Here is a 24,537-nt window from a genome sequence, read left to right as displayed (position 1 = left end):
TAGCCATGGGAAAATTAATATAATTATATGCTAAATATGAATATTAAATGTTAATATGTATATTATATTAGATAATAACAAATATTTAAGAATAATGTATTTAATATATATTTATGTATATATATTATTGATTTAAGTAATACATATTTAATATATTAACATGATTTTATAATAGTAATATACTATTATAGTATATATAGTTTTTATGAAATTGTATTAATATACAATATACCATATATATTAATGTTATTAAATAATATAACGACTGTAAAATATTATATATAATAATTAACTATATAATATATAGAATATAAATAATGCCATTATAAATGTACATTACATATATAATTATATTATTTAATAGATATTTTAATAGATATTAAATATTACTAAAATGTATTAAATTAATTAGCCAGTTCCAATAAGTATATAAACATAAACACCATTCTTATATATGGTCTTATGTATATATATATATACATGAGGCCATATGCGTATATAAAAATGTATATAATGAGAACACAAAAGAATATATATATAGACACACAAGGTTACATAAGAATATATGAGAATACGTATATATAAAATTCTGTGTATTAATGTGCTCATCTATACATGACATACACGTATGACATATATACAGTGTTTTATTTTCATACATATATGTTTGTTTTTAACTTTATGTCCTTATCTACCAAATCCATTTTTATCTTAAAATGTATGTGATAAGCACGGAAGCCTTCTTGCAGACGTTAAATAGCAGGATGCACAAATCAAACCCCAGAAATCTCACGGCCTTACCTGGCATTTTATTAATATATCGAAGAAGTCCTCATCTAGCTCTCTGTTGTTACTCGCCATTAAGTGGCCTAGCACAGACGGATTGGTGCGGTGGTTCAGACGCAGGCCAGGCAGATTGCTAAAGCTGGCGCGTTGGTCGTCGAGGCGGCGGCTCTGGGAACTCGCGAGTAAATCCAGGAATTCATCGGTGTGGGGTGAGACTACGGAAGCAGAATAGGCTAAAGGAAGAAGAAGAGAAACAAATAAGCACAGAAGTTCCTCTCCGTTCAAATACATTTTCAAAACAGCGTTTGACAGGAACCGAAGTCAGCAACAGATCTTACTAAAAATTACATTTTCGTATTGTTTTAGGTGGAGTAGAGGATGTTGCTACTGAAGCAGCTGAGAATCTGTTCTTCTCCTGGAAGTGGCATCTCTGATCATCCATCCTGTTACTCTGGAATCGGCTCAGCAGATCAAAGAACCCTTCATCTGCCACTGTTTCTCGACTGTTTCTCTGGAGAGGAGAGAAAAGTTAGAGGTACTTGGAACTCAGAAGTACCTAAAACTAGGGCAGTTTGATTCCGGTAACATATTTGCATATCTGAAATACATTAAACTAATTTTATTAGTCATCCATTCCTGTAGACAGAGATTTATCCAAAGAAGAAACATTTATGGCAAATGATTCTGGAAGGTATAACCTAGTAGAGACGTTTTGTTGTCAGGAAGAAATGGTACTCTTATCAGTGTAAGAGTACACCGAGAAGCCCACTGCCTGTCAGCCATGAAGTTTCCATTTGCTCCTCAGCTCTGTGTTCAAAAGCACTCTTCTCTCAGTGAGATCAAATAACTCTGTTTTAAACATTCTTTTTAAACAACTTCTGGGAAGAGTGCAGCAATCTAAAATATACATTCAATTATACCTTCTGCTGTCTGAATGCAAAAAGCTACATTTTTCAAGTTAGGAGAAGCAGAGTGTGGGAGAGATGCTAAAAATAAAATATATGCAAGCTGACCTGTAATCTTAGACAATCCATTAGGAAAAAAATGTTCCAGTAGTAGGAGAGGCATACAGCTGTCACCACCCAGGAGACAGAAGGAGAATGGCAGATTCTACATCAGCTTACAGTGTTTAACTCACGTATGTAAGTAAAACTAAAAATGTTACCTATACAAACACATTTTCCATAGTTTTGGTCAAACTGAGATTAAGTAAAGTCAAGGTTATGATCTCTACAGGACTCCAGACCTACCCTCTGAGAGCTGGGAAGGCGGTGGTCAATGGAGTTACTGGCATCCTGCAGAACTTTGGAAGCGGTGCCATTTTTATACTTTTTCCCTTTGAGTCGATTTACAAAAAGCAGTTTTGCTGAAGGCTTGGCAAGGAGTGGTTTCTGCTTAGCAAGAATCTCACTGTTCCAGTTCTGAACCTAAAAAAAAAAAATAAGTATTTTCATCATGGATTCTTTTATTTCTTTTTTGTGTATTCTTTTTCTCCCCCAAATGAAGCACCTTTACGCTATTCATTTTATCCAACCACTGGGACATAACAACTTAAGTTTTGCTTCTGTTACTTGACGTGTGATTATTGAGATCATGTTACCTGAATCGGGCCAGTACTGTTACTGAGCAGTCTTGTAACTGAACCGTAATGCAACAACTGATTTGACTAAGATGTGTTTGTGGCGCGTGTAATCAAACATGCTCTAGCTTTCGTTGCTGAGGGCTGTGCCGAAACTGGAGGAAGAATGGGGGAAAATGCCAGCAAAAGAGCAAACAGGATTAACTATCTCATTGCACTGAAAATGGCGTGGATAGCTTTATCAGTCTGACGGAGTTCCCCTAAATTCTCTTCTACAATAAGTTCCCATAAATCTGATAACTTCATCTACAGTAACAAACTTTTCTAACTGGAAAAAAAAAATAAATACTTGACCCTGCATCAGAAACTGTAACCACAATCCCATCTTTCAGCAAAACAGAATTCATTCTAAAGCCTTAGAGATCAACCCGTGTTCCAGCTCCAAGATGACAGTATCCTGTAAATCAAGCCATAATGCTAGTGTCTGTCATGTTGTTCTGCACAGCAAAGACACTTAGTGAGTAAGCTTCAGAACCTACTACGAGTGTCTCAAAAAGAGCCCTTTATAAGAACTAAGCCACAAAACTAGGTTAATACTTCATTATAAAAATCCACATGAAGCATTTGAGCATATTTAGGGCAGACTACCACAGGCTGCATATTTTTAAAGATACCGCAGACAAATGGGTTCAGAGAATCAGAAAATACAGCCGATACTAGCCAAAAGCTTAAAGGTTCCCTGCAACAGAGAAGTCGGTCTGGAATCAAACCCAGGATCTTTAGAAATCAGTATCCAAAGAGACACTCGAAGCAACAGTGCTGCTGCAGTTGCACCAGCTGTCACAGTGCAAGCTTTGAGATAACATTTTCTACTTCTAAACATGACGGTATGCTTAGGATCACTTGAAGAGACAGGCATCAGATACCCCAATACATAAAGAAAAAATAGCAATTTCAGCCTACCTCTGGAATCATTTATGTAGAACTGCCAGCTGGTATATAAATTTAAGAGAGACTTCTTCAAGACTGAGCTAATGCTTTGGAGTTCTATTCTGAATGACTTGCCGCATCAACAACAAACCACTTTTAAAGAAGCGATTACAGGAGTTCTTTGATGTCAGTCATCACTCTTAACATTAAACTCTTACAGAAACCTTTAGATTTTGTTGCAGTCTCACCAGCAGAACAAAGAAAAAAGGAAAGCACCAACCTTTTCTGGTGTTAATTTCATAAGTTCCATATTCTCCATACTGTGACGACGACCTACCCTTGGCCGGGTACCTTCAAGAAAGAAAAGAGTATTTTTTTTTGCCATTAAGGTTTATGGTGTCACCTTCAAAGCTGTGCTTGTGTTCATCACATGCCCAAGAGAAGCAATTCTGATTTCCAAACTCACAAGAGAATAAATAATAAATAAAAGCAGCCTTAAAACCCACACAGATGTGAGGTATGCAGGTTGCTTTCGGGGAACAGCGGAGAGGAGCACGGACCTTCAAACAGAAAAACATCAAACGAAGCAGCTTTACCTACAACCCCTTGTGTTCTTACAATCATGCGAAGGAAAAAGGAAGGACATAATTTGGGCAGCAAACAAATACATTTGCCACATTAAAAAAAAAAAAAAGACTGATTAGAAACTTCAGATGATACATTATGTGAAGGAACTAGGCAGTAACCTATGATTCACAACATAAATCCTCCAAAAAAGGAAGAGCTGAAGGGATCCAGTACCGCATCATTTATTTTTCTTTTGTGAGCGGGGGAAAAAAAACACTCCAGCATCTATAGTCAGAAAACAATGCAAATAACAGATTTTTTTTTTGAAGTTTGATGTTAGAAAGTATTTGGAGAAAAGCACGTACCATTCAGACTGTTATCTACCGCATGGCTTTCTGACATCATGGAGCTGTTTGTGCTATAGCTCAAGCCAAGAACCATTTGAAGATCTGAGAGATTAAGTCTAGCAGTGAGTTCCCCACTTCTGTCTCCTACCTGTAAGCAAATAAAGTAAGCAGTTCTGTTACTGTAACAAAAACATATACATTTGTAAATACCAAGGACACTTTGTTCACAGACTTCTAAGAGAAAAGGGTTTAAAAGGTTTCCCATGTTGGAAACTGTTAGAGCTGCCTTGGCAATGAAGTACACCAAAGGCACAAACCAAAGCCTAAAATAACCTCTGCTAGGCTCTCACAGCAAAAACCTGGCAGCCACCAGACACGAGTGAGAAATCATACCTCTCTGGAGATCTCCAGGTGCCTCTCAGCAAAGTGCATAGCTTGGTCATGATTGCCCAGAGCAGTATATGCATTCCCTAAACTCCAGCATGCTCTTCCTTCACCAATTCTGCAAAAGATAAAACATCTGTCTTCAGGGATATGTATCACATCCTCTCCGAACACTAGGGGTCAGGTTTTCATAATATTACCCAAATAATATTACTGTGCCAAAGAAAATTCAGACCCATCTCCAGAAACTATTCCAACACCACCACTTTAAGGACCTTACTTAAAGAACTGTGATCTGATATAAGCATAAATGTAAGCAAATCTCATCAAAACTTCTATTTTAAAATTTACAGCAACATTTTTAAGTCACTCCTTATAGTTCTGCAAGCATGGAACATTGCACAACCCCCTTTCTGTTCCTCAGACTGTGTGGCTTATTATTCTTCATGTATTCTGCTTATTTTGTGAATTTAATAGGTGTAAAAAAAAAAAAACAACCACACACCAGCCCCAACCAAAACAAATGCTTAATTCTACCTCCTCTTCCCCCCCCCCCCCCAAAAAAAAAAAGCTTTTAAAAGAGGCATTATTTACTACTGAATTACCCACCCTCCCTTCTCCACCCCTTCCTATTTTCTTCATTTGTGGAGAAGTGGGAGACAAATTCCTTTGAAGATATGCAAAACTACTACAATCAAATCCTGGAAAATATGTTTTTCCCTTCATTTTCAAAGGCAGTACCAAGACAAGAAGATCTAGATGGTCATTATCAGTTATCCTCTCACTGGATTTGTTATCTGCAATACTTTCAAGAGCTTTTTTTCCACCACTTGAAAACAAGCTCTGTACTGCAGGGAATTCACATTCAGTTGTTATACAGAACAACATCACCAAAGTTTGTAGTAACAGGAATTGCTTTAAGCATCACATACATTAAGCAATCTCTTAGGGCTTACTTATCATTTAACTCCTGAGCAATCACAAGGTGTTTCAGATGATAATCAATTGCTTTCTCATAGTCTTGAAGCAGAGTGTATGTGTTTCCAAGGCTGTAGCAGGCCTGTGCTTCCACAGCTCTATCTTGAAGCTGCCGCGCCAGCTGTAATGTCCTCCTGAAAGAAAGGGTTTGTCACCTCACAAATCACTACTTACTCATACAAGTAAAAATCTATTACATAAACTACATAGATTAGGACACCAGACTTTAGGACACCAGACTGACAAATTAGCTGCTAACGAATTATCTTGCAAAATCTTCGGAGATTTTAGGCATCTTCCACTCCCCTTCATTGCAGTCCATTTCTGTTTATTTCATGGCAGAGCAGACAGAGCCCTCAGACTGCATGCTCCAATGTTCATGTATTGCTTCATTGATAATTTACAGGTGATTTGCTGGTATTATCAGCATTAGAATTAATTTATCAGCATTAGAATAAATACTGTGTGTTCTCCATCAACATGAGCAAGACAGACCTATAACCACCATGCCAGCCTGTCTCTGCTAGGTAGGAATCTAACTAGAATCTACTCAGTATTGAGGCACTGTATTTTCCCATTTTCGAGAAGAATGGCTAAGCCCTGAAGTCCAAGTAAGATGCTAACACCTACACTGCATCTTTGCAGAGCTTATATTTTTCCGAGATACAGCAGCTACGTGTCTGCTTACGTGTCTAGAGATAAAGAAGAAAAATCTTGATTACAAATACAAACTAACTATGTAAAACCATGTTGATGCGCACCACTGACTGCTGGTCGTGAGTATACCTGAGATGGCTACTGCTCTCAGGTGTACTGAAAAGTCACTTGGATCACTCCAGCACTCGCTTAGACCTAAGACAATAATGCCTGGTTCTAGAACAAAGTGAATAAATACGTATCAACAGAAAGACATCTGCAGTGCTGAGAAGTATCTATTCAAAAGTAACAAAAAAGTTAATGTTGTGGTAGAAAACCTGAGTAAGCAGGGAAAAATGCTAAGTATTTTTTTACTAAACGAATGCAGCCCTTTTCCAAGTATATTTTGAAGAGATGGCTATTCTACAGCGAGCTCAAGTACCAGTACAACAGAAATTAGCTCTATGAGAAGAGGGATAAATGGAAGCAGTCAACTAACTTGTAGTATTCAGAAGCGGTCTCAAATTCACCCAGGAATATGTAGGCATTTCCAAGATTGCTGTACGCTCTTCTCTCTGCTGATCTATCTCCAAATTCTTTTGCAATTAGGAGACGCTTAAAAATGTGAAATAAGCATATTAATCACTCCGTTTTATACTTCATAATATACGTTTGCACACAAAATCGAACGCCCATAGACTTTCCAACCCTATCTGTTCTTTAGGCCAACAGCGCTTGAAAATAACAGCCAGACTTGACGCTGTGCCCTTAAGATCTAAAGCTTGCATTAAAAAGCTTATCATAATCTACAACAAAACGCATGTATGTGAGATCTGGAGCAACTGGTGATATTTCACATTGCTGTACCTGTTCATGGGCTAAAACCGCACTCCTGAAGTTGCCCAGAAGGTAGTGTGTGTTTCCCAGATTTCCAAAGGCACGTCCTTGTGCTGCTCTATCACCCAGTTCTGTTACTATTGTCAGGTTTTCCCTGTTTTGAAGAAGTGAAAGAGAAAGACTAGTGCCTTTGAAGTTATTTTTTCTCATAGTCATTTAAACAGATCTTATCTAGATAAAGGAAGAAGTAGAGTATTCTGCTTTGGCCTATTTTAATGGCCTTTATGCAACCACAGTTCTTCCACTGAGCAGGGAACGCTTTCAGTGAGATACTGAACTGCGTTCTTGTTCACGCTGGCCTGCTCGTTTCTAAGAAAAAAGGTACGTTACACGCAACTACACAAAATTCAGTTGTCTCAGTCTTGTTCTAAGAGTAATGCTGAATTCTAATGTAGGGGAAGGACTTACCTGGTAATAAAAAGTACACTGAAAATGAGAGCTAAACAAAAAATAGTGTACTTTCCAGTTTATAAGGCTGAAATTCACGGTCTTATTAGCTCATGACTCCACAAATCTCTCAATATTTTAACAAACCAGATGAATGTATCTTCTCAATCACCAACATTTAGAGCTACTACTTACTCATAGTAATTTGCAGCTTTTTGCAAAGCATTTTTCACATCCTCTGGAAGCTCCCCTGGATCATGTGTCCCAGTGCAAGCCACATTTTTCCCTTTAGAGTGATAAACATTTCCCAGATTATACAGTGCTCTAGCTTCTCCAACCTAAAACAATAGTAAAGCAAGGCGTTAAAACTTTCCGCTTCCAACTCCTGTGTCACAACAACCATTAGTGCAACCCACAGAAAGGAGTTCGTTAACTACTTGCCAATGCATGCTCTGCCCATTCTAAGTATGCTCTCATCGTCCACCCACATTACACCCTCTTGTACTCCTCAATCAAATCGTATCGTGTATTATTCCCTTCTGAGGTATGTAAGATACATAATAATTATTGAGGCCAATTATTAAAAGAGTTTTTTAAGAGAAGTCTCCTAGGTGCAAACAGATACCTTAAAACTGACAGATTCTTATTGTCTATAAGAAATATTTGAATATTCCGTTTTTTATTTCCTCTGAAAGGTGGCACACTCATCATTCAACAACAGGGTTCACCAGTGTGTATTAGTAGGAGTTTATTTCCGGATTCCTAAGCATCACTCACCTTATCATTAAGCTCTCTGGAAATATCCAGATGCCTTTGACAACAAACAATAGCTTCCTCAAAGTTTCCGAGTACCTTCAAGGTGTTCCCCAGATTCCCACTAGCTTTAGCTTCTCCCACCAGATCTCCAATTGTCCTAAAATTGCAGAAGTAAAGTAATTCAAAACCAAGCCAACAATCGGTGTGTGGTAGACGACGGTATCTAAAATGCATTCACATAAATATGGTTCAGTCTATCGTTAAGGAAACATTTAATTTTGTTTCTTAATGATTATACAGAAAAGCAGTCCCAGGATGACAGAAAGTTTTAACTATTTCTGAGTTTCCCTTGACTATCCTTTTATTATACAGTAAACGTACCGGTCTCCCGGAAAGCTTAGAAGAAATACTACACTTCTACATTCTGACTGAGATTAAGGCAAAAGACGACCACTGAGCCCCTCTGCCTCTGACACTTGGGGAGTAACACAACAAAGCAGCAGGTTCCCACGAGGATGCTTACTGAACGTAGGCACCTTTGTGGTTACCGCACTTAAGCAAGTAAAGGGGGCGGGAAAACCAGATTTTTGCTTATATTGTGCTCAAGTTCTACATTAGTGCTTGTGTCTTTTATTCGATCTATAATAAGTAATTAAAAACGAGATCATGAATAGTGTATGAAATGCACAGTTGTAGATTTCAGTGTATTGTATTGCGAGTTTTACACGTAGAAACGTGAATAAGCTTTATCTTCTAAACAAGAGAGCCAGAAAGACTTAAGTTTTAGGAACAGAGAAGGGTAAAGAAAGGTTGGATTTAAAGAAGCCTCTTAATTATCCACAAACCTGGTAAGGCCTCAGTTAGTACTAGGATTATGGTGCTAGGCTGAGCATTAGCTCCCAGGTTAAAGGGCAGTCAAGTTACCTACCAGCCCCCCGGCCCTCTCCTGTCACCGCATTCATGCATTACCTAGTATTAGTGGCAGGTTTTGGCAGGCAGACGAATAGCCAGCTGCTCACCTCTACAAGAATAGGATGAAATGGAGAACAGGGTTAAAGACACAAGATTACCTTGCAAGAGTTAAATCATGGTGATGGTATTCCAAGGCCTTTGCGTATTCATGCAAGTAGAAATAGGCATTGCCTAGCTGGCTGTATATAGCACTGAGTGTTTTTAAATCTTCAGTTCCAACCTGAACAGCTGCTTCAAAGAAAGACACGCCAGCTCGGCAATCTCCTGCTTTACACAGGCGCTCACCTTCCAAAGCCAGCTCTAGGCAAGAAGCCTCCATCCTGCACAGTTTAAATAAAAAGAGATACCTGTCACTCCATATGCAGTACTTGGTCCAACAATCTTGAGTTCTGAAGAGGTGTATTTTACTCAGAGGGTGATCTCCATTTGTTTAGGACAGGAAGTCAGCACCACAGGACAAACAACGACTACGATGCTCTAATATTAGAGAAGCTGAGGCTGAAGCACAACTTGGCACTTCAGTAGTGATATGCAAACATAGCAGTAGAACAAAAAGCTTCAACTATTTTTATTTTCATGTCTTGAAGATCCAAACATTGCTTTGTCCATATACAGCATCTGTAGAATCCTAAAATGCTGAGTATTCACCATCTAGATAATTTCAGAACAACAAACTAAAACTCAAGCGACTACTAGCAAATACTGATTTTGACAAATGTAATAATACAGTCTTAGCTCTTTTACTAATAGGCTTGTGGATGCAGAATATTCAAGGAATTGAACACTGTAATGGTGAAACATAGGTACAAACGGATGTGGCAGTTATTTACAGCAGGCTAACAGCAATTGCTTTCTCCTGTCCAACTCCCCTCCCCAAAGAAGTCAGTTTTACTTTTAGGAAGCTAGCGTAGTTACCTGCAAAATGTATTATTCAAAACAAACATCTTAAAAGTCCAAATGTTGTTGTGTATCAAAGACCACGACTACTTCTCCTAAAGGTCTTTCCTATGTAATTCACTACTACTTTGTATTTCATTTCCTATAGTATCACTGTTATGAAAATTCTCACAGTGTTAAGGAAAAAAACAGACTTAATTTACAAAGTGTATGTCAACTCCCGTTACTTTATTGAAAAGCCATAAGTCCAGAAGGCACTGGAATGCACTGTATCATTATGAGCAAATAACTGTGTAATTATACAGGTATAAAATACTGCAAGCAGTAAAGAAGATATCAGTGAATCTGTGGATTACATTTTGAACAAAGGAGCTCTGTGAGAGAACAGTGGCTGCCAAAAAGTATTCACGTGCACTTCCACTATTGTGAATTCAGCTGTACAAAAGGTAAAAAGCTAAAATTTCATGAAGTGTTAACGACCATGTATGAAAATTTCCTACTTTCCAGTGCTGAGATACGAGGGAGATAGGGAGGCAGAATAAGGAGGAAGGCAGCTTCAGGGTCTTAATCCTGAAGTATTCTCTAGCTTTTTTGGAATGTCTGCATTTTAACAAAGCTTACAAAAATGCCACCATTCTACTTTTAGAAGATTTTCTGAGAAGAAAATTAGTAAGACACATTCTCTAATTGTTCAAAAAGTGTGCGCTAATACTGCCAAAAAATGTTGGACATAGCTGTCAATTTGTGTATTGCTTTAAGTTTTTCTTCGATAGGACTATGTTCTGGCTGCTTGGAACGGCAGTCCAAAACAGAATGTTTTCCATCATTTAATATGTCTTTATTATGTTATTATGTGATATTTACCTGGTTGTAAGAATAAATATTCTAGAAATATAGTTCAAAACATATGCCTATTTTCCTTCACATGCAAGATCGGTAACAATCACAAATGTTTGCTTTTCCAGCAGCTGTTTTAGCAGCAGCACTAGAAGACAGCTGTTCTACAAGACACAGCAACAAAATATTTAGCGTACCTGCAAGTTTTACATTTGTTTCTCTAAAATCAGAAAAGAATAGGTTATACAACATTTGACAGAAACCTGAGTCAGAAGAAAGCATTTTTGACAAACCGACTGACCTGCCAAGAGAACCAGAAGAATTTGGATCGTAAGTAAAATAAGCTACTAACACAAAACAGTACCATACCTGCTGGTCTTCGACATTCCACAACTTAAGCACAGTGAGAAGACAGACATATTTAACTTTTGCAGTTAAAGATAGTGTCTGCTTGGTAGTCAGTAACGATACAAATAGAAAATGGGAACTGAAGCATGAAGTTCTTTCCAGGCACAACTTCTCAGGTTGGATATCCATAACACATGCGATGGTGGTAAGTTTGGAAGCTTCTCAGAGAAGCTCAAGCACTCCTATTGCTAGAGCACACAACTTGCTCTTTATTACATTGTGCAGGTGTTGAATGTAAGACAGAAAAAGGCAGAAATGATTAAGCACAGCATGTTACACCATCAGCAACTGAAGGTTTAAGATTTAAAACACTTCATTGGGTAATCTTAATCCTATCCAAAGAGGTTCTCTCCGGGCACCTCATGTTAACTGACATGCCTAATTAAAGTGATGGCGAGAAAATATGGTGCTCCTCAGTGCGAAGCTTTAGAACATTATACAATCGCATTCGTTTCTTGGGGTTTTAGCTTGAAAGGATTGCAGTAGAGCTTTCAGTAAAATGTGCGTACGGCAAAAAAAAGTCAAAATGCTACACCAGACTCCAGATGTATGAAGTGATTTAGCCCACTTGAAAATCATGGTTTTATTTGCGATTTGAGAATGCTGTGGACCAGGAATTTTTCTGATATTCTGCTCTCAAGTAATTTCACATTATTCCAAAGGCCGCCAAATGTCAAGGCAGCATTACCATTTTGTCAAGGAACTTGAAACAATCTTTTGACTCCACAATCCTGATTTAGTACCACTTACACAAATGAAAGATGTGGTTTGGTTTTGGTGTTGTGTTTTTTCTATCTAGAAAACTAAAGCTGATGCGTATCAGCTATTTCAGTTCAACCAGAATTAAAGGAAGTAAATGACAATGAGACTTAAAAATTGTCTGGGTAAAATAGAAGTCAACATTTAACACTACTTGAGCACACTTCCAGAAAGGTTGCTTCAACAGCTAATTGGAATCCGTACAACAAATTGAAGCTGTCAATCCATTTGGATCCATTCTGACTGGCCTTCTACATTTTCCAAGTCTAAATACACTATAAAAACAGAAGAACAGATACAACAGAGTATTTTGATTTATTACAGTTGCTTCTACTCAGTATTTTATTCACACTTCAGAAAAGCTACAGAATTATTATTTTACCACTTTGGAGCAAAAGGGCCTCTAAGTTTATCCATAAAGTACAAAAATGGACCCAGAAAGAGAGAGACAGAGTGTGTGTGTGTGTGTGCGTATGTGTGTATATATGTGTATATATATACACATATATATGTGTGTGTATACACACACACACACACATATATATTTACAATCTTTGGAAGACTGCTCTGAAAAAATCACACATTTTTTAAAGATGTACATAACTGTTCTACAGTCAAAAACCCACCACCTCCTGTTCTCAGGGACTGTTCTAACTGCTCATGGTTAAACAGCACGTCAGCAGACCAGACAGGGCCAGGTTATCAATGTTTTAAGAAGTCATTAAACAGTTAAAAGGAGAATATGAAATTACTTTCTCTGTTCCAAGGGCTGAATCAAATTACTTATTTATTCAACACAGAACAGCTAAACAAAAGATACACTGAATCCACAGAGACAAGAGAACAAGGCCCATTCATCTGGGTACTTCCAGTGAAACTCTGTTCCTACTAAACAGGATAGCTTTCTTCCAGATGTGACTGGGGAAATACTCCATTATTCGGCTTACAGTTGCCTCCACCTGCTCTCTGAAAGGCTGGCATCTCCTGAATAATTTCTCATTTGTAAAACTACCTCATCCTTATCTCTGCCTCTAAGCTCTTCATCTTCCCTGGCTCCCTTACGCTTCATTTTGGTTTGGTTTTTGGTCTTCTCTGGCCTTCGTATTCTCTTTTGAAACCTGACCCTTATAAGAATACAACTCCTAAGCATCTGCCTCCACCCAGGCCTCCCTGCTTTTCTCCCCTTTGGACTCTCCCACCCTTTATCTGTTCACATCTTAAAATAAAGAATGGAAAACTGATAACAAATAAGGCAAGAAGAAGAAAGCAAGAATACCCTGATTATATTACAGTCTCTAAACACTGCTAATTTAGTTTTGCTCTGTTCAATTCTTTCATAGAGGATTTCTGAAGACTTTTGCTATTTGGTGGGGGTGCTGCTTCGTAACTACGCTGTGAAACATAACAATCCGTGCACGGACACAAAACCAAAGAAAACTATTATCTCTCTTGAATTCAGAGAGAAAAAATCACTAATGCCACAGAATCCTATGCTACAGATGACAAGCTGCTCCTCATTCCTACCTTATTCTTGGTTTCCATGCATAATGTAGAAGTGCATCACTCTGACCAGTCCAAACAACTTAACTGCATGGCCACTGGAGCACTGTGCTCAGTCAAACGGCTGCTTTGGTATATGGACTTAGCAGGCCAAGGCAAATTAGTTCTACAAATATTTACTCTATAGATTCCTTACTTATCAGTCACAGTTACTGACATCAGCATTTCATTTCAAGTCACCAGCTGACGTTAGAACAAAACAAGTTTCCCTCCATCAGCATCAGCCTTTTGTAGTTGCTAAAGCCACTTTACTGTGGGCCACGCATCTGCTGTGGGGAGAAAGCAGCAGCTCGCGCAGCAAGGAGCAGACGCACAGTCAAGCTCTGCCTCAGGAGCGGGCCGCCAGATTCCTTGTACAGCCAGTTCCAGCAGAATGCCAGTGGGAAAGTTGCTCTGAATTTTAGAAAAGTTTAATATATGAAAAGAAATCAAAGGATTACAGCTCCATGTTTTTCAAATGTTCCACAGATTACAGTTCTTAAAGAAAGGTTTATTAAGACACAAATGCTTTTTTTGATAATTGGTATCATTTAAGCTCGTACAGAAATACAGAATAAAGCTGTAAGACATTTTGCTCTACCCATGCTCACCAAATTCGGCAAAGTTATTTCTGGCTTGTCAAGTTAAACAAGGCAACTGGCCATGCTGCTTTCTTTGCTCATTTACTTTCCTAACCTGAACAGCCCCAGCTTTTGTCAGAGAGCAAGGATCTCCTGCGGTTGTCTGGGAACGACCTAGGGCATCAGCCAGATACGTCCAAGAAACAAGAACAGAACAGCAGAAATACCATGCCCACACAGTAGGGATTTCTGCTATCAAAGCTACTGTATACAGATTTTAGCAAAATAAAGAGAGAAGAGCATAAAATATATTTTATTTACCATTTTTTTTCCATATTGACCACAAAAAAGTTCCTCCTGCTGAGTGCAGTGCTAACCAGAACTAATACTGTACTTCTGTGAAATGGAAGACAACCAACCTAACGCTGTCAGAAAGCTGTATGAGAATGGATTCCCCAAGTTCATACCTTCACGTTCACGTGAATTAATTTTAAGCCACAGCACGTGCCGTCTTGCAAGCAAGAGCGGTGCTCTGTTTCTGTTAGTTAGCGAGGAAAACCCCTCCAGAGGAAGGCTGGCTGGGGGAACACACAAGAACCACGCTTTTCATTTGTTCTTCAAACAATCATTCCACTGTTGCAGCGTCCCTTCCTGTTGAATGAGCTGCAAGATTTACCCTCCCCAGCAGTAGCCACTCAATTACAGTGCACTGCACAATGTTTCTGTTGTTCAAATGCGTTAGGGGGAGCCTGCAATGCTAACATTTCATCTCACATCTATAAAGGGGATTCCAGAAGAAAAAGGATAAAAGCATTCAGAAGCAAAACGGCATATCCTCTTGACTTGCAATTATAGCACTTCTTAGTTCAAAATGTCAAAGCAGTTTTTAATCCCTTAATCAAATCTATCATGAGGAAGGAAAACAGCGCTCTAGATGACAGTGCCAGTCACAGCAACAATAATGGGACAAGCTCAGAGAACGTTAGCAGACAAAGCTCCACAGTTTGCAGAGGCAACCCAAAGCTAAACAAAGATGTAAAACGGATTACCGTGCAGAGATCATACCTTGTATTGTTTTATGACAAGTCTAAGCAGAAAGACAGTGGAAGTACAAACACTCATACAGTGTTCTGCAGCCGCACACGGTTCTACTATGATCCAATCTAACCTACTATATAACAAAAGTGAATTTTCATACTTGGAAAATAAAGGAAAGCAGAGAAGTAGTGATTCACCTTTCAGTTTCAATCTCACTAGTAACAGAGACACCAAACTAGTGCAAACATGGTTAGTTTCCTAACGTTAACAGTACTTAGTCATCCATACTAAAATTCATTGTCTTACCTGTATCGCACATGAAAAGACTGCTCTTCTCGCATGCTTATCAAAACATTACTTTCCTCCATTGAGTTGCATTATCAGTAGAGAAAACACTCCTGTTCTGTAGCAAGGCAAGTAGTTTGCTACGCAGAACTGTTGTCAGAACACCATTCCAGTTAGTAGGTTAATAAGTTGGCGAAAAGGTATCCTAAGCTTCTGTTGAGATACTCTTCTTTATTACTAAGGCAAGCATGTCACTGTCAGACACATCTTAAACTTTCAGAAACGTGTTCAAGTTCTTTCATCTGTGGCCCTTTCAGCTCCATTCAGCTGCGTTTCTGCAAAGGGAACACAAGACGCTTGGCTTGAAGTCTGGTAACATTCCGTTAATAACTCACAACCACTTGCAGCTGATGTAAAAGCATAACACTACTCCTACCGAGCAGGAAGTGTCAATCAAGAACGTAAAGCCAGAGCCAAAACATTCATACATACACGGCAATTCCTGTAGGCAAGCAAGAAAGCAAGAAGGTTTAACAAAAAACAATGCTCTTCTCTGCTGGAAAATTCAAGTAATGTATCCTCGTTAGTATTTTTTGGCCTCATGAAGTTCCATGCAAAAAGCTTAACGGGTGAAAGCTACAGAATGAAAGGCATAACATAAAACCAATTCCAAACTGCTTTACGTGCAAACAGCTGCCAGAACAGGCTGACACAACCCCACCTGGAGAGGCCCACTCTGAACATCAGAAGCACAGAAGCCAGCAGAGGTTTAAGCTCTACTCCCCTCCCCTCCTCCCCTAAAAGCAAAGGGATATTTGTGTTTCGCCTTTTTATGTTTTACACGGGGAACACATTCCCAAGTGCCGCAGCGTTGCCGTATGAGCTCCAAACTCTGTTTCAAAGGGACTACAGCAGCCAGTGCTTAGAAGTTAGACCTGTTCAGGCTGGCAGGGAAAACAATTTGCCAGAAAGAAACTATTCAGAAGTTTATCCACTTTTAAGTATATTTTTAGTAGAGAAGTTGACATGTTTATTCCTTAGCACTAATATTACCTTCCTTTGCAAGTAAACATCAATCGTGTAATTCGCAAATGCATATTTCATCAAGAGCTTGCAGAGATGTCACAAAACAAGAACAGAACTCAGATTTAAAGCTGTCACCAGAACTCACCCATCTCTGTATTTTTAATTGTCAAGGTAGGCAATGCCTTCTCATTAGTTTCATCAATCACCAGGTGCGAATATTCATTCTTCTCACCACCCTCCTCTTTGACAGCATCTTTCAAACAGACCATCCACAGTGTTCTTCCAGTCAAACTACTTTGCCCTCCCATGCTCAGCACCGGAGTTATGTGGCATCAACAAGTGGGTGTGGGTATTCTTTTGCAATTACAAAGCGTGATACATACATTTTTAAATACCATTGCAACCCACGCACTGGGAAGACCACATGACAGGTATTTGCTCTGCCCAGGTTTGCGCAAAGCTCAAGTCAGGAACTCCCGCAAGCAGCCAGCTGCAAGTCACCCCGCCTGCACTCATCTCCCCAGAGCAGTCCTGGCGCTCGGCACTACACGGGAACCAGAAGTTAGTCAGACGCTTCGCATCGCTTGTCTACAACCTCATTTAACTGGGCTCCATGTCCATCGTGTCTGCCAGCTCCCGTGGATGCCACCTCCCCACTGCTGGGAGCCCTGCTCCTGCTGACCGCGTGGCACGTGGCTGGCCTTCGGTGCCTGATGTGGGCACACCGAGCTGGCCCATGTCCAACTTACAGCACATTAATCAGAGTTGTTAGTTAAGAATTAAGGAGGTAGATATCCATGAACCCTCTTGCAGTCACTATCTCCTTAAATCAGAAGATTCCAGCAGCATCCTTGGCTCCTTCCCTTGTCTCACCATCTCCCTTGACCATACTTCCTTTTTGGAGATGGTCAGACGATTGATGATCGAAAATCATTTCTGTGCTCATCTGCAGCTCCAGGGCCGCCTGTACTGGCTGCCACAGGCTGACCAGTCGCTGGACGCTGGCTACCGCAACGTTCCCAGCCCAGCTCTTCCTGCCTTGCCTAAGGAGGCATCAAACCAAGGGCTCTCTAGCCATCTGCTATTTTTCACAGAGCTACAGAAGCATCTGCCAAATGAAGTCATCAAAGGCCGAGAGATTCAGAATTGACGCAGCGAAAGTACAAATCGAGGCAGACCAATAGCACACATTCTATTTCCTTACAAAAATGAGCTACAGAGGGTGGTTGTTTCAAGATTAGGGCAAATTTTCCAATGTTGAACTACATCTGAATTTCCTTTCAGGGAGCGGCTGCCGCATAAGTGAAAAAACAGGAAAAGAACCTTGCAATGGATTACCTGAAAACAAAGCAGAGCTTTGTGTACCCTGTGAAGAGAAAGACAGACTAAGAAACAAAAAAATACAGTAAAGGTTCTGTTACCAAATTACAAAGGTTAGTTTGACTCCAGACCTTGAAATTGTAAAACTACATATAAACACAAACAGTAAGTCTAGAGATACTGAACCACAGCTGGAACCAGACAAAGCACAATTTTAGTCTTTAATGACGTCCAGGGATATTTTTAAAATTCACCTAAGTTAACAAGGAAGTCTAAAATAAGCCCCCCAAAATTTAATGAATTAATTCTATTTCAAATTTAACCTCGTATTTGCATAGAAAACAGCACAGTCAACAGCATTTGTGCAGTACTAACCATTCCGCTCTAAACAATCCCTAACGTAGCAGTGTGACACGTTGGGAAGCAGCTGTTTTCTCCAGACCTTGGCACGACAGAACACAAGTGCTGAGCCTCGAGCGGGACACGCAGGCTAACAAACCCCACGCGAGGACAACAGCAGAGTGCGACTCCTGGAACCCTAGCGGCATGCTCCGCTCTGCACCGCGTTCGACAGAAGTTCAGCAGCTGGTTGGCTGACACCACACGGAAACCCCCTTTGCTGACAAAGTGACTTGGAGGTTTTATTCAGGCTCAGTGGATGCGGAGCAACTCCAGCTCTGAAATCGCGGCTTTCCTCCGGATGGCTTTACGCTCGGTGCAGATACGCAGGTACTCTCAGGATGAACCGCAGGGCTCCTGCGGAAGGACTGCCTTACAAGCACCCAACACAAGCAGCGTTCCAGCGTACCACCGAGTGCAGCCCCGTCAGATACGGGCGGGCTGCACCCAGAGGCAGAACAGGGCAGTGGGGGTTTGTAACCGCCTGGCACTCCACCTAGCTGCGTGCCTGATGGAGCAGATTCTGCAGAGCTTGTCATTACACAGTGCACGGGGAAGACCTAGCCTACGCTATCAGACTCACCAGACGAGCTGAAAGTAAATACATTAATATCAGCAACTAACGTGCTTGATCCAGATGCTTCCTCCTCCACCCCGGTTCTATCTGCCATACGGACTGACAAATATTAGACCACGCGAAACTAAGTCACCTCACTGATTGTTGCAGAAAGTCCCGAAGTGGGTGGAAAAAGGGTACTGTACCAGCTTTGGGCCGCACGTGACACCCATTCAACAAAACAGGAGCCTTACCAACCCACTCGGCACAAGCCTAGAATTTCCCTTAAGGCACGCTAACAGAAGGCAGCACACGAAGCTTCCTCCCCTGTTCCCAAAGCTATTTTTTGCATAGGAAATCATCTGCTCCTCGTTGGAAAGAGAACCAAAGGAATGCTAACCGACAGCACAAGGCTAGAGAGGTGTTTTATTGCCAGAACTGACTGACCTCGTATGAATCGAAAGAACAGGATTACAATAGGGGAGCTTGGAACCTTGACTCCTTGATCTATAAAGTTATTTCATCTCTCTTGTTAGCCAATTAATGCCCAAGACTTAATTACTTCAGTATAACCAGGAGGCCTTCTATAGAAGCAACAGAAGCACTTTGTCAAACAGTAAAATAAATAATAATAGTAACAATAACAACAGAAGCTATGACACTCACGAAGTACCTTCACGTTGACTGATCCAACTGACTCGACTCTTCACTTCTCCCCCCAGTTTGTTTCTAGCACTACCTTTACTGCAAAGGAAGAAAAGGGTTTTTGTCCACGTACTTAACCCAGCATGGCTGCAGGGGCAGAAACCTCCAGAGACAACCAAGAGCCAGGATACCCAGGACTGCCCGAAGTAGGACTGGAAAATAGCTTTACTGAAAGCGTTAAATAACTGTAGGAAAAATTAATAATAAATATTGCATAAAAATCTACAACTACCTTACAAGATTAAATAATAATTAGTTACACTAGTTTGCACAATTTTATTTTTTTAATAAGCTTAAAAAAGGTTCTAGCAATAAGGTCCTCCTAACTCTCGAGACACTAAAAACCAACCAAACAAAAAACAGCATCCCTGAGACAAAGCTTGCTCACAACCAAGCGAGATCTCACCGCACCCTCAGCTGAAAATGAAAGCATGGACACAGCTCCCGAGCAGAGTCCAACATCAATTACGTAACGGCTAACACAGTGCTGCATTATGACAAACACGGTAATGGTGGAGATGCTTCATTTACTGCCCTATTTCTAAACAGGCTTGATCTAATTTTTAAATTCTGTGGTTACCCAGACACAACTGACCTTGCCGCTCAGTGGGTTCCAATGCAAGGCAGAGGAGGCTTGGTTCCCCCAGGCCCTCTCATATACAACAAACCCTCTTCACTCTCCCTCCACTTATAGCCCCTTCTGGCCTAACACGACAGACACCCTACCTTATACAACATTATGTTAAAGGCAAACCAAAGCCCCGGAGCGTTTCCACATGCCCTCCGGCATCATTCCCATATAGTTTCTATTTATTCTGTAGATTAGAAGTAGTTTAATTTCCCTTCGTATTTGTGCTGTACCTAGTTAAGTTAATAGAGTTTGCAGCTTTAATGCTCAAGATCTGCAACACAGCAAGCCTTTTCAACCCATATATGCTTTCGGTTCATTTTTTCCTCTACCACTAAAGGGCCGCGCAAATGTCTCTTTAACAAGTAAGCATTGCCTTGCATTATTTTCAGTATTGCTCACAATAATCAACCTAAAAAAAAAGAAGTCTTAATGACACAAGTTATTTATTCCAGGACATAAAGAAAAAAAAAAAATTCCCAACAACCCTGATGCCTGAATCCAGAAGCACCTTCCTACTCCCCCCCGGAGCACCTAAGCCACAGATAAAAACTGCATAGATGCTTTGCAGCGAGAAAACTACATCATTCCAGAAGCTGAAGGGAAAAAACAAAACCTTTTAATTAAGGAACTTCAACATTTCTGGACAGAATCTACCATCTCTATTCCTACCAAGCACCTTATTTCCACTCAGCGACAGACTGAAATATAAACGCACTCCTTTTAACAGGGTCATTCATGAAGAGCAGAAAGAAATGCCAGGCACTTAGGACAACAGCGCAACACATGAGTGACAAAAACCAACATCTCCTCATTGCTGGTGTGTTCATCAGAGCACCAACACGGCTCCAAGCCAGCCATTAACTGTAGTAAGGGAGGAAGTGCCCTACTAGGCGCTCCTCAGTAACACAGTTTTGTAAAGAGAAACATTTAAGGAGTCTTGCAGTGGTGCAGGCTATACAATAACGTACAGGTTCAGAATGCAATGCTGACAAAAACAAATAAAAAAACAGCACATATCCTTACACTAGGCATAGGACCACAAAGCACACATGTACCGCGCTGATACCTGAGTGTAAGGAACAGCAAAGTTCAGTGATGCAGGTGGACCTCTCAGCGCCTCTCCCACAGAAAGTCTTTCAGAATAGAATATCCCTTTATAAAAGAATCAATTTTTACCTGGAAATCAGCTCGCTACTTAACGTATCCGCCTGGCGCGCGAGTAGCTAACAGAAGGAAGCACAAGTAAGCGTTTTTACTGTAAGGACGTGTCCGCAAATAGTTCGTGGAAGCCAGACTTCTCAACTCTGCAGTAAGGCAAGCCCCTACCACGGCAATATACAAAAGGAAGAGAAGACGAAGTGCCTGCAGCAGAATATAACTAATAGCCTTACAGCAAATCTAATCGGGCAACAGGGAACTAATTCTAAATGCACCAAAATTTTCGATGCAAAACGCTAGAGTAACACCTTCTCTGCGCCTGGAAGAACAGCAAAAACTGAATAGCTGAGAATTCCATTTCTTTTACACTTTCAATACACCGAGATTATCACTTTTAGTTTTGATTAGATTAACAACTTCTGAGTTTCCACACGTTGTCATCCACAGCCTGAAAACAGGCGCTGCGCTGCCAGCAGCCTCCTTTCCAAGCATCCCATGGGAGATGGGAGTCACAGCTTTCAAGTGCTTTAACGCCACAACAGACCTACATGACGACCACAGGGAAGTCACAACTCGCATCCTTTTATTCTCAGCCTAAGTTTAAAACCACATCATCGCAAAAGCAGTAAGAGTTGTGTTACCAAGACCCGACCGTACATTCAAGTCTCTTTCCTGCTTGCCAGGACAACCTCACCGTGCCAACGCTGGACGTCAGGCCTCTCCCAGCCCACCAGGCCGCCACTCAACCACCACTAAACGCTACAGGCCGCCAAGGAACGCCAGATGGGAAACATTCAGCACAGAATGTTGTACTTAAGCTGATGGAGAGTGTTCATCGCGAATCTCTCCGATAAGGCGCTCCGCTTTCCTCAGCTCTGTTTTGCCTCTATTGCCCACAGCTGCACCCAACCGTACTCAGACATCACCACACAAACACCGCACGCTGCCCAGCCACAGCCAGCGACTGCTGGGTAACACACAGCCCGTGAGGCACTGCATGTAAGAACAGAATTCTGAACAGCGTAACAGCAGGGCAATGGTAGAAAAAAAATAGGGCAAAGAAATAAAAAGATTGGGAGAGGACCCACAGTAGATCACGTCCACTTTTCCCCATGACTCAGCTGCACAAAAGCTGTCCCTTTAAATGAATAAAGGTTTATACACACAGAAGTTCTATTATCTGAACAGGAATATTTCTCAGATACCCCCAGATTCAGTCCAAAGAGACAACTTGCCATTAGCCATCTGTACAACGTTACACACATCTCAGACCACCTCTTACCAGGCTTCCTACTCCTGCTCTCCCTGTATTTTGCACTCCTAACACTGCGATCTTTAACAAAGCAGTACTCTATTTCTGATGCAATCATCTGCGTAGCTGACTTGCTATTAAGTGCCTAAATGAAAGCAAATAGTTTTTTCCTTCATCTGATATCACTGTGTTCTTTCCTTCAAAGGACTGGTAAGAGCCAGAACAGGTTCATCTTTCACCAGCTCCTAAGATCAGTACTTCCTAAACATAAATTATTTCAGTAATGTGTTAACACTGAAGACTACTGAAAACCAGATCTGGGTATGAATGACAAAGTCGTGCAAAGTGAAAGTGACCGCGCTGCTGCTACCAAAAACATGAATGACAGCAAGTGAAAAGTACAAATAACTGTTATTAAATCTAATAAATTAATAAATAAAACACAGATACGGTTGAAACTACTGACAGATTGCATTATCCATTAGAAAGAAAAAACCCACTCATTTCTTAACACGACTTTTAACTAATGGGAATGAAGCTGCTCTCCATAAGGCACACGGGGACCTGAAGAACGCTGGTTTTGAAAAATCAGTCTGCTGCCATTTGCTGGCAAGAAAAAATGAAAACAGACAACAAAAATAGCCCTAGCAAACCAGGAAGAGATTTCCACCCTGACAAAGAGATAACACTCCTTTTCAAAACAGCGTTGATCTCCTTTACAGTATGCCAAAAGAAGCACATCATCTTTGTTTTTGCAACGCTGCCATTCAACACGCTCAGATGTGCCACAGTCTTTAAATAATTCAGAAAACAAAAGAAACAAAGGGAGGGAGGCAACGATTTAAGCCAAGTGACAATGACAGCACATTAAGAAAATACTAGCATGCCCATCAATGTCTTTTAAAAAACTATTTTGACTTTCCAACCAGCAAGTTGTGCCTTAGTTCTCCAGCAAGAGCAACGGGAATATAAAACTGCAAGCAGCTTTCAAACAAGAGTATTAGAGCAAGCCCCATAGAGGTCTTCTCTGTTTCAGTAAAGCTGGCTCAAGTTCCAGGCAGGTTTTGTGAAAGCTCAGCAGGGAAGTAACTGAAAGCATCGAGTCCATTCCTGCAAAGAGGGCTACGGAACCTCGTGTCCAGGTGACCATCAACGGAACGAGCGCCATGGAACACCGGCCCATAGATCACTTTTAAAACGCATAAGATACATACAAGCAAAGATTTTGTAAGGACCACGTTGCAAAGACGATGTTTCTGGTTACGTTTCCAGCTCAAATAACGCAGACTTACACGAAAGGCACCCTTTTCGGACCGGCCCTGGGAGGACCCGTTCGCCCCGCGCGGAGCCGGGCCGCAGCAGCCACCAAGAACCGCGGGCGACAATCCGGAGAAACGCGGTACCCGGGCTCACACGCAACGCGACCTCCAGCCCCAGCCGCGGTTCTCGAGCAGCTCGGAGCGCGCTCGCTGTACGCGTCGTTCCCCGCGTCCCGCCGCCCAGCAGCGCGTTACCTCGCCCCGCGCCGCCGCCCACCACATCTCGCCGGGCCCAGCGCAGCCGCCGGCGGGCACGCGACGGGACGGAGGCCGCGCCGCTTCTGCTCCGGCACGGCGGCGCCGCTTAAGGGTGGCACGCGCGGCAGCGGCCCCGAGGCACGAGCGCCGGGCCGCAGACGCACGCGCGGCTCTCCCGGCCCGAGCGCGGAGCACGCGCCCGCCCGCGGGTACCGACCGCCGACGAGCGGCGGATTCCCGCCTCCCTCCGGCCGCGAAGCCCCCCCGGGGCCGCTCGCGCCTCACCTGGCGCCGCCGTCGCAGGCCGCGGCCCCGCCCGCCGCCGGCGCAGTTTCCACAGCGACCGCCGCGGCGGGGAGCTCCAGGCGGCGCCGCCCACGCGCAGCCGCGCTTCGAACCCGCCAATCCCC

At 41.5% G+C, this 24,537-nt stretch overlaps 2 protein-coding genes across 4 annotated transcripts in view; one reads left to right on the top strand and one right to left on the bottom strand.

Annotated features, from left to right (window-relative positions):
* The window catches only part of CLCC1 (chloride channel CLIC like 1), a 14,481-nt gene extending 13,062 nt beyond the window's left edge, over positions 1 to 1,419 (top strand). The window contains exon 12 of the mRNA XM_021405355.1: positions 1,153 to 1,419. The gene's annotated coding sequence lies outside the window, so the exon portion shown is untranslated. The remainder of the gene's footprint in view (positions 1 to 1,152) is intronic.
* Positions 1 to 24,537, bottom strand: part of GPSM2 (G protein signaling modulator 2) — a 26,242-nt gene extending 1,705 nt beyond the window's left edge. The window contains exons 1-14 of one of the 3 annotated variants that reach the window (XM_021405348.1): positions 24,413 to 24,537; positions 15,585 to 15,898; positions 9,318 to 9,539; positions 8,269 to 8,404; positions 7,687 to 7,829; positions 7,075 to 7,198; positions 6,707 to 6,822; positions 5,550 to 5,705; positions 4,603 to 4,711; positions 4,228 to 4,357; positions 3,576 to 3,646; positions 2,037 to 2,213; positions 1,135 to 1,297; positions 802 to 1,019 (exon numbers count right to left, since the gene is read on the bottom strand). In XM_021405348.1, coding sequence (XP_021261023.1) covers positions 802 to 1,019; positions 1,135 to 1,297; positions 2,037 to 2,213; positions 3,576 to 3,646; positions 4,228 to 4,357; positions 4,603 to 4,711; positions 5,550 to 5,705; positions 6,707 to 6,822; positions 7,075 to 7,198; positions 7,687 to 7,829; positions 8,269 to 8,404; positions 9,318 to 9,539; positions 15,585 to 15,646 — 1,827 coding nt within the window. In that variant the 5' untranslated portion in view covers positions 15,647 to 15,898; positions 24,413 to 24,537. Of the gene's footprint in view, positions 1 to 801; positions 1,020 to 1,134; positions 1,298 to 2,036; positions 2,214 to 3,575; positions 3,647 to 4,227; positions 4,358 to 4,602; positions 4,712 to 5,549; positions 5,706 to 6,706; positions 6,823 to 7,074; positions 7,199 to 7,686; positions 7,830 to 8,268; positions 8,405 to 9,317; positions 9,540 to 15,584; positions 15,899 to 24,124; positions 24,149 to 24,412 lie in introns of those variants that run through there. The other 2 variants (XM_021405349.1, XM_021405350.1) reach the window with 2 other exon arrangements.

This window comes from Numida meleagris, chromosome 7 (genome assembly GCF_002078875.1).
Source record: "Numida meleagris isolate 19003 breed g44 Domestic line chromosome 7, NumMel1.0, whole genome shotgun sequence".
NCBI classification, from domain to species: Eukaryota; Metazoa; Chordata; class Aves; order Galliformes; family Numididae; genus Numida; species Numida meleagris.
This window is presented reverse-complemented; position numbering and strand designations above follow the sequence as displayed.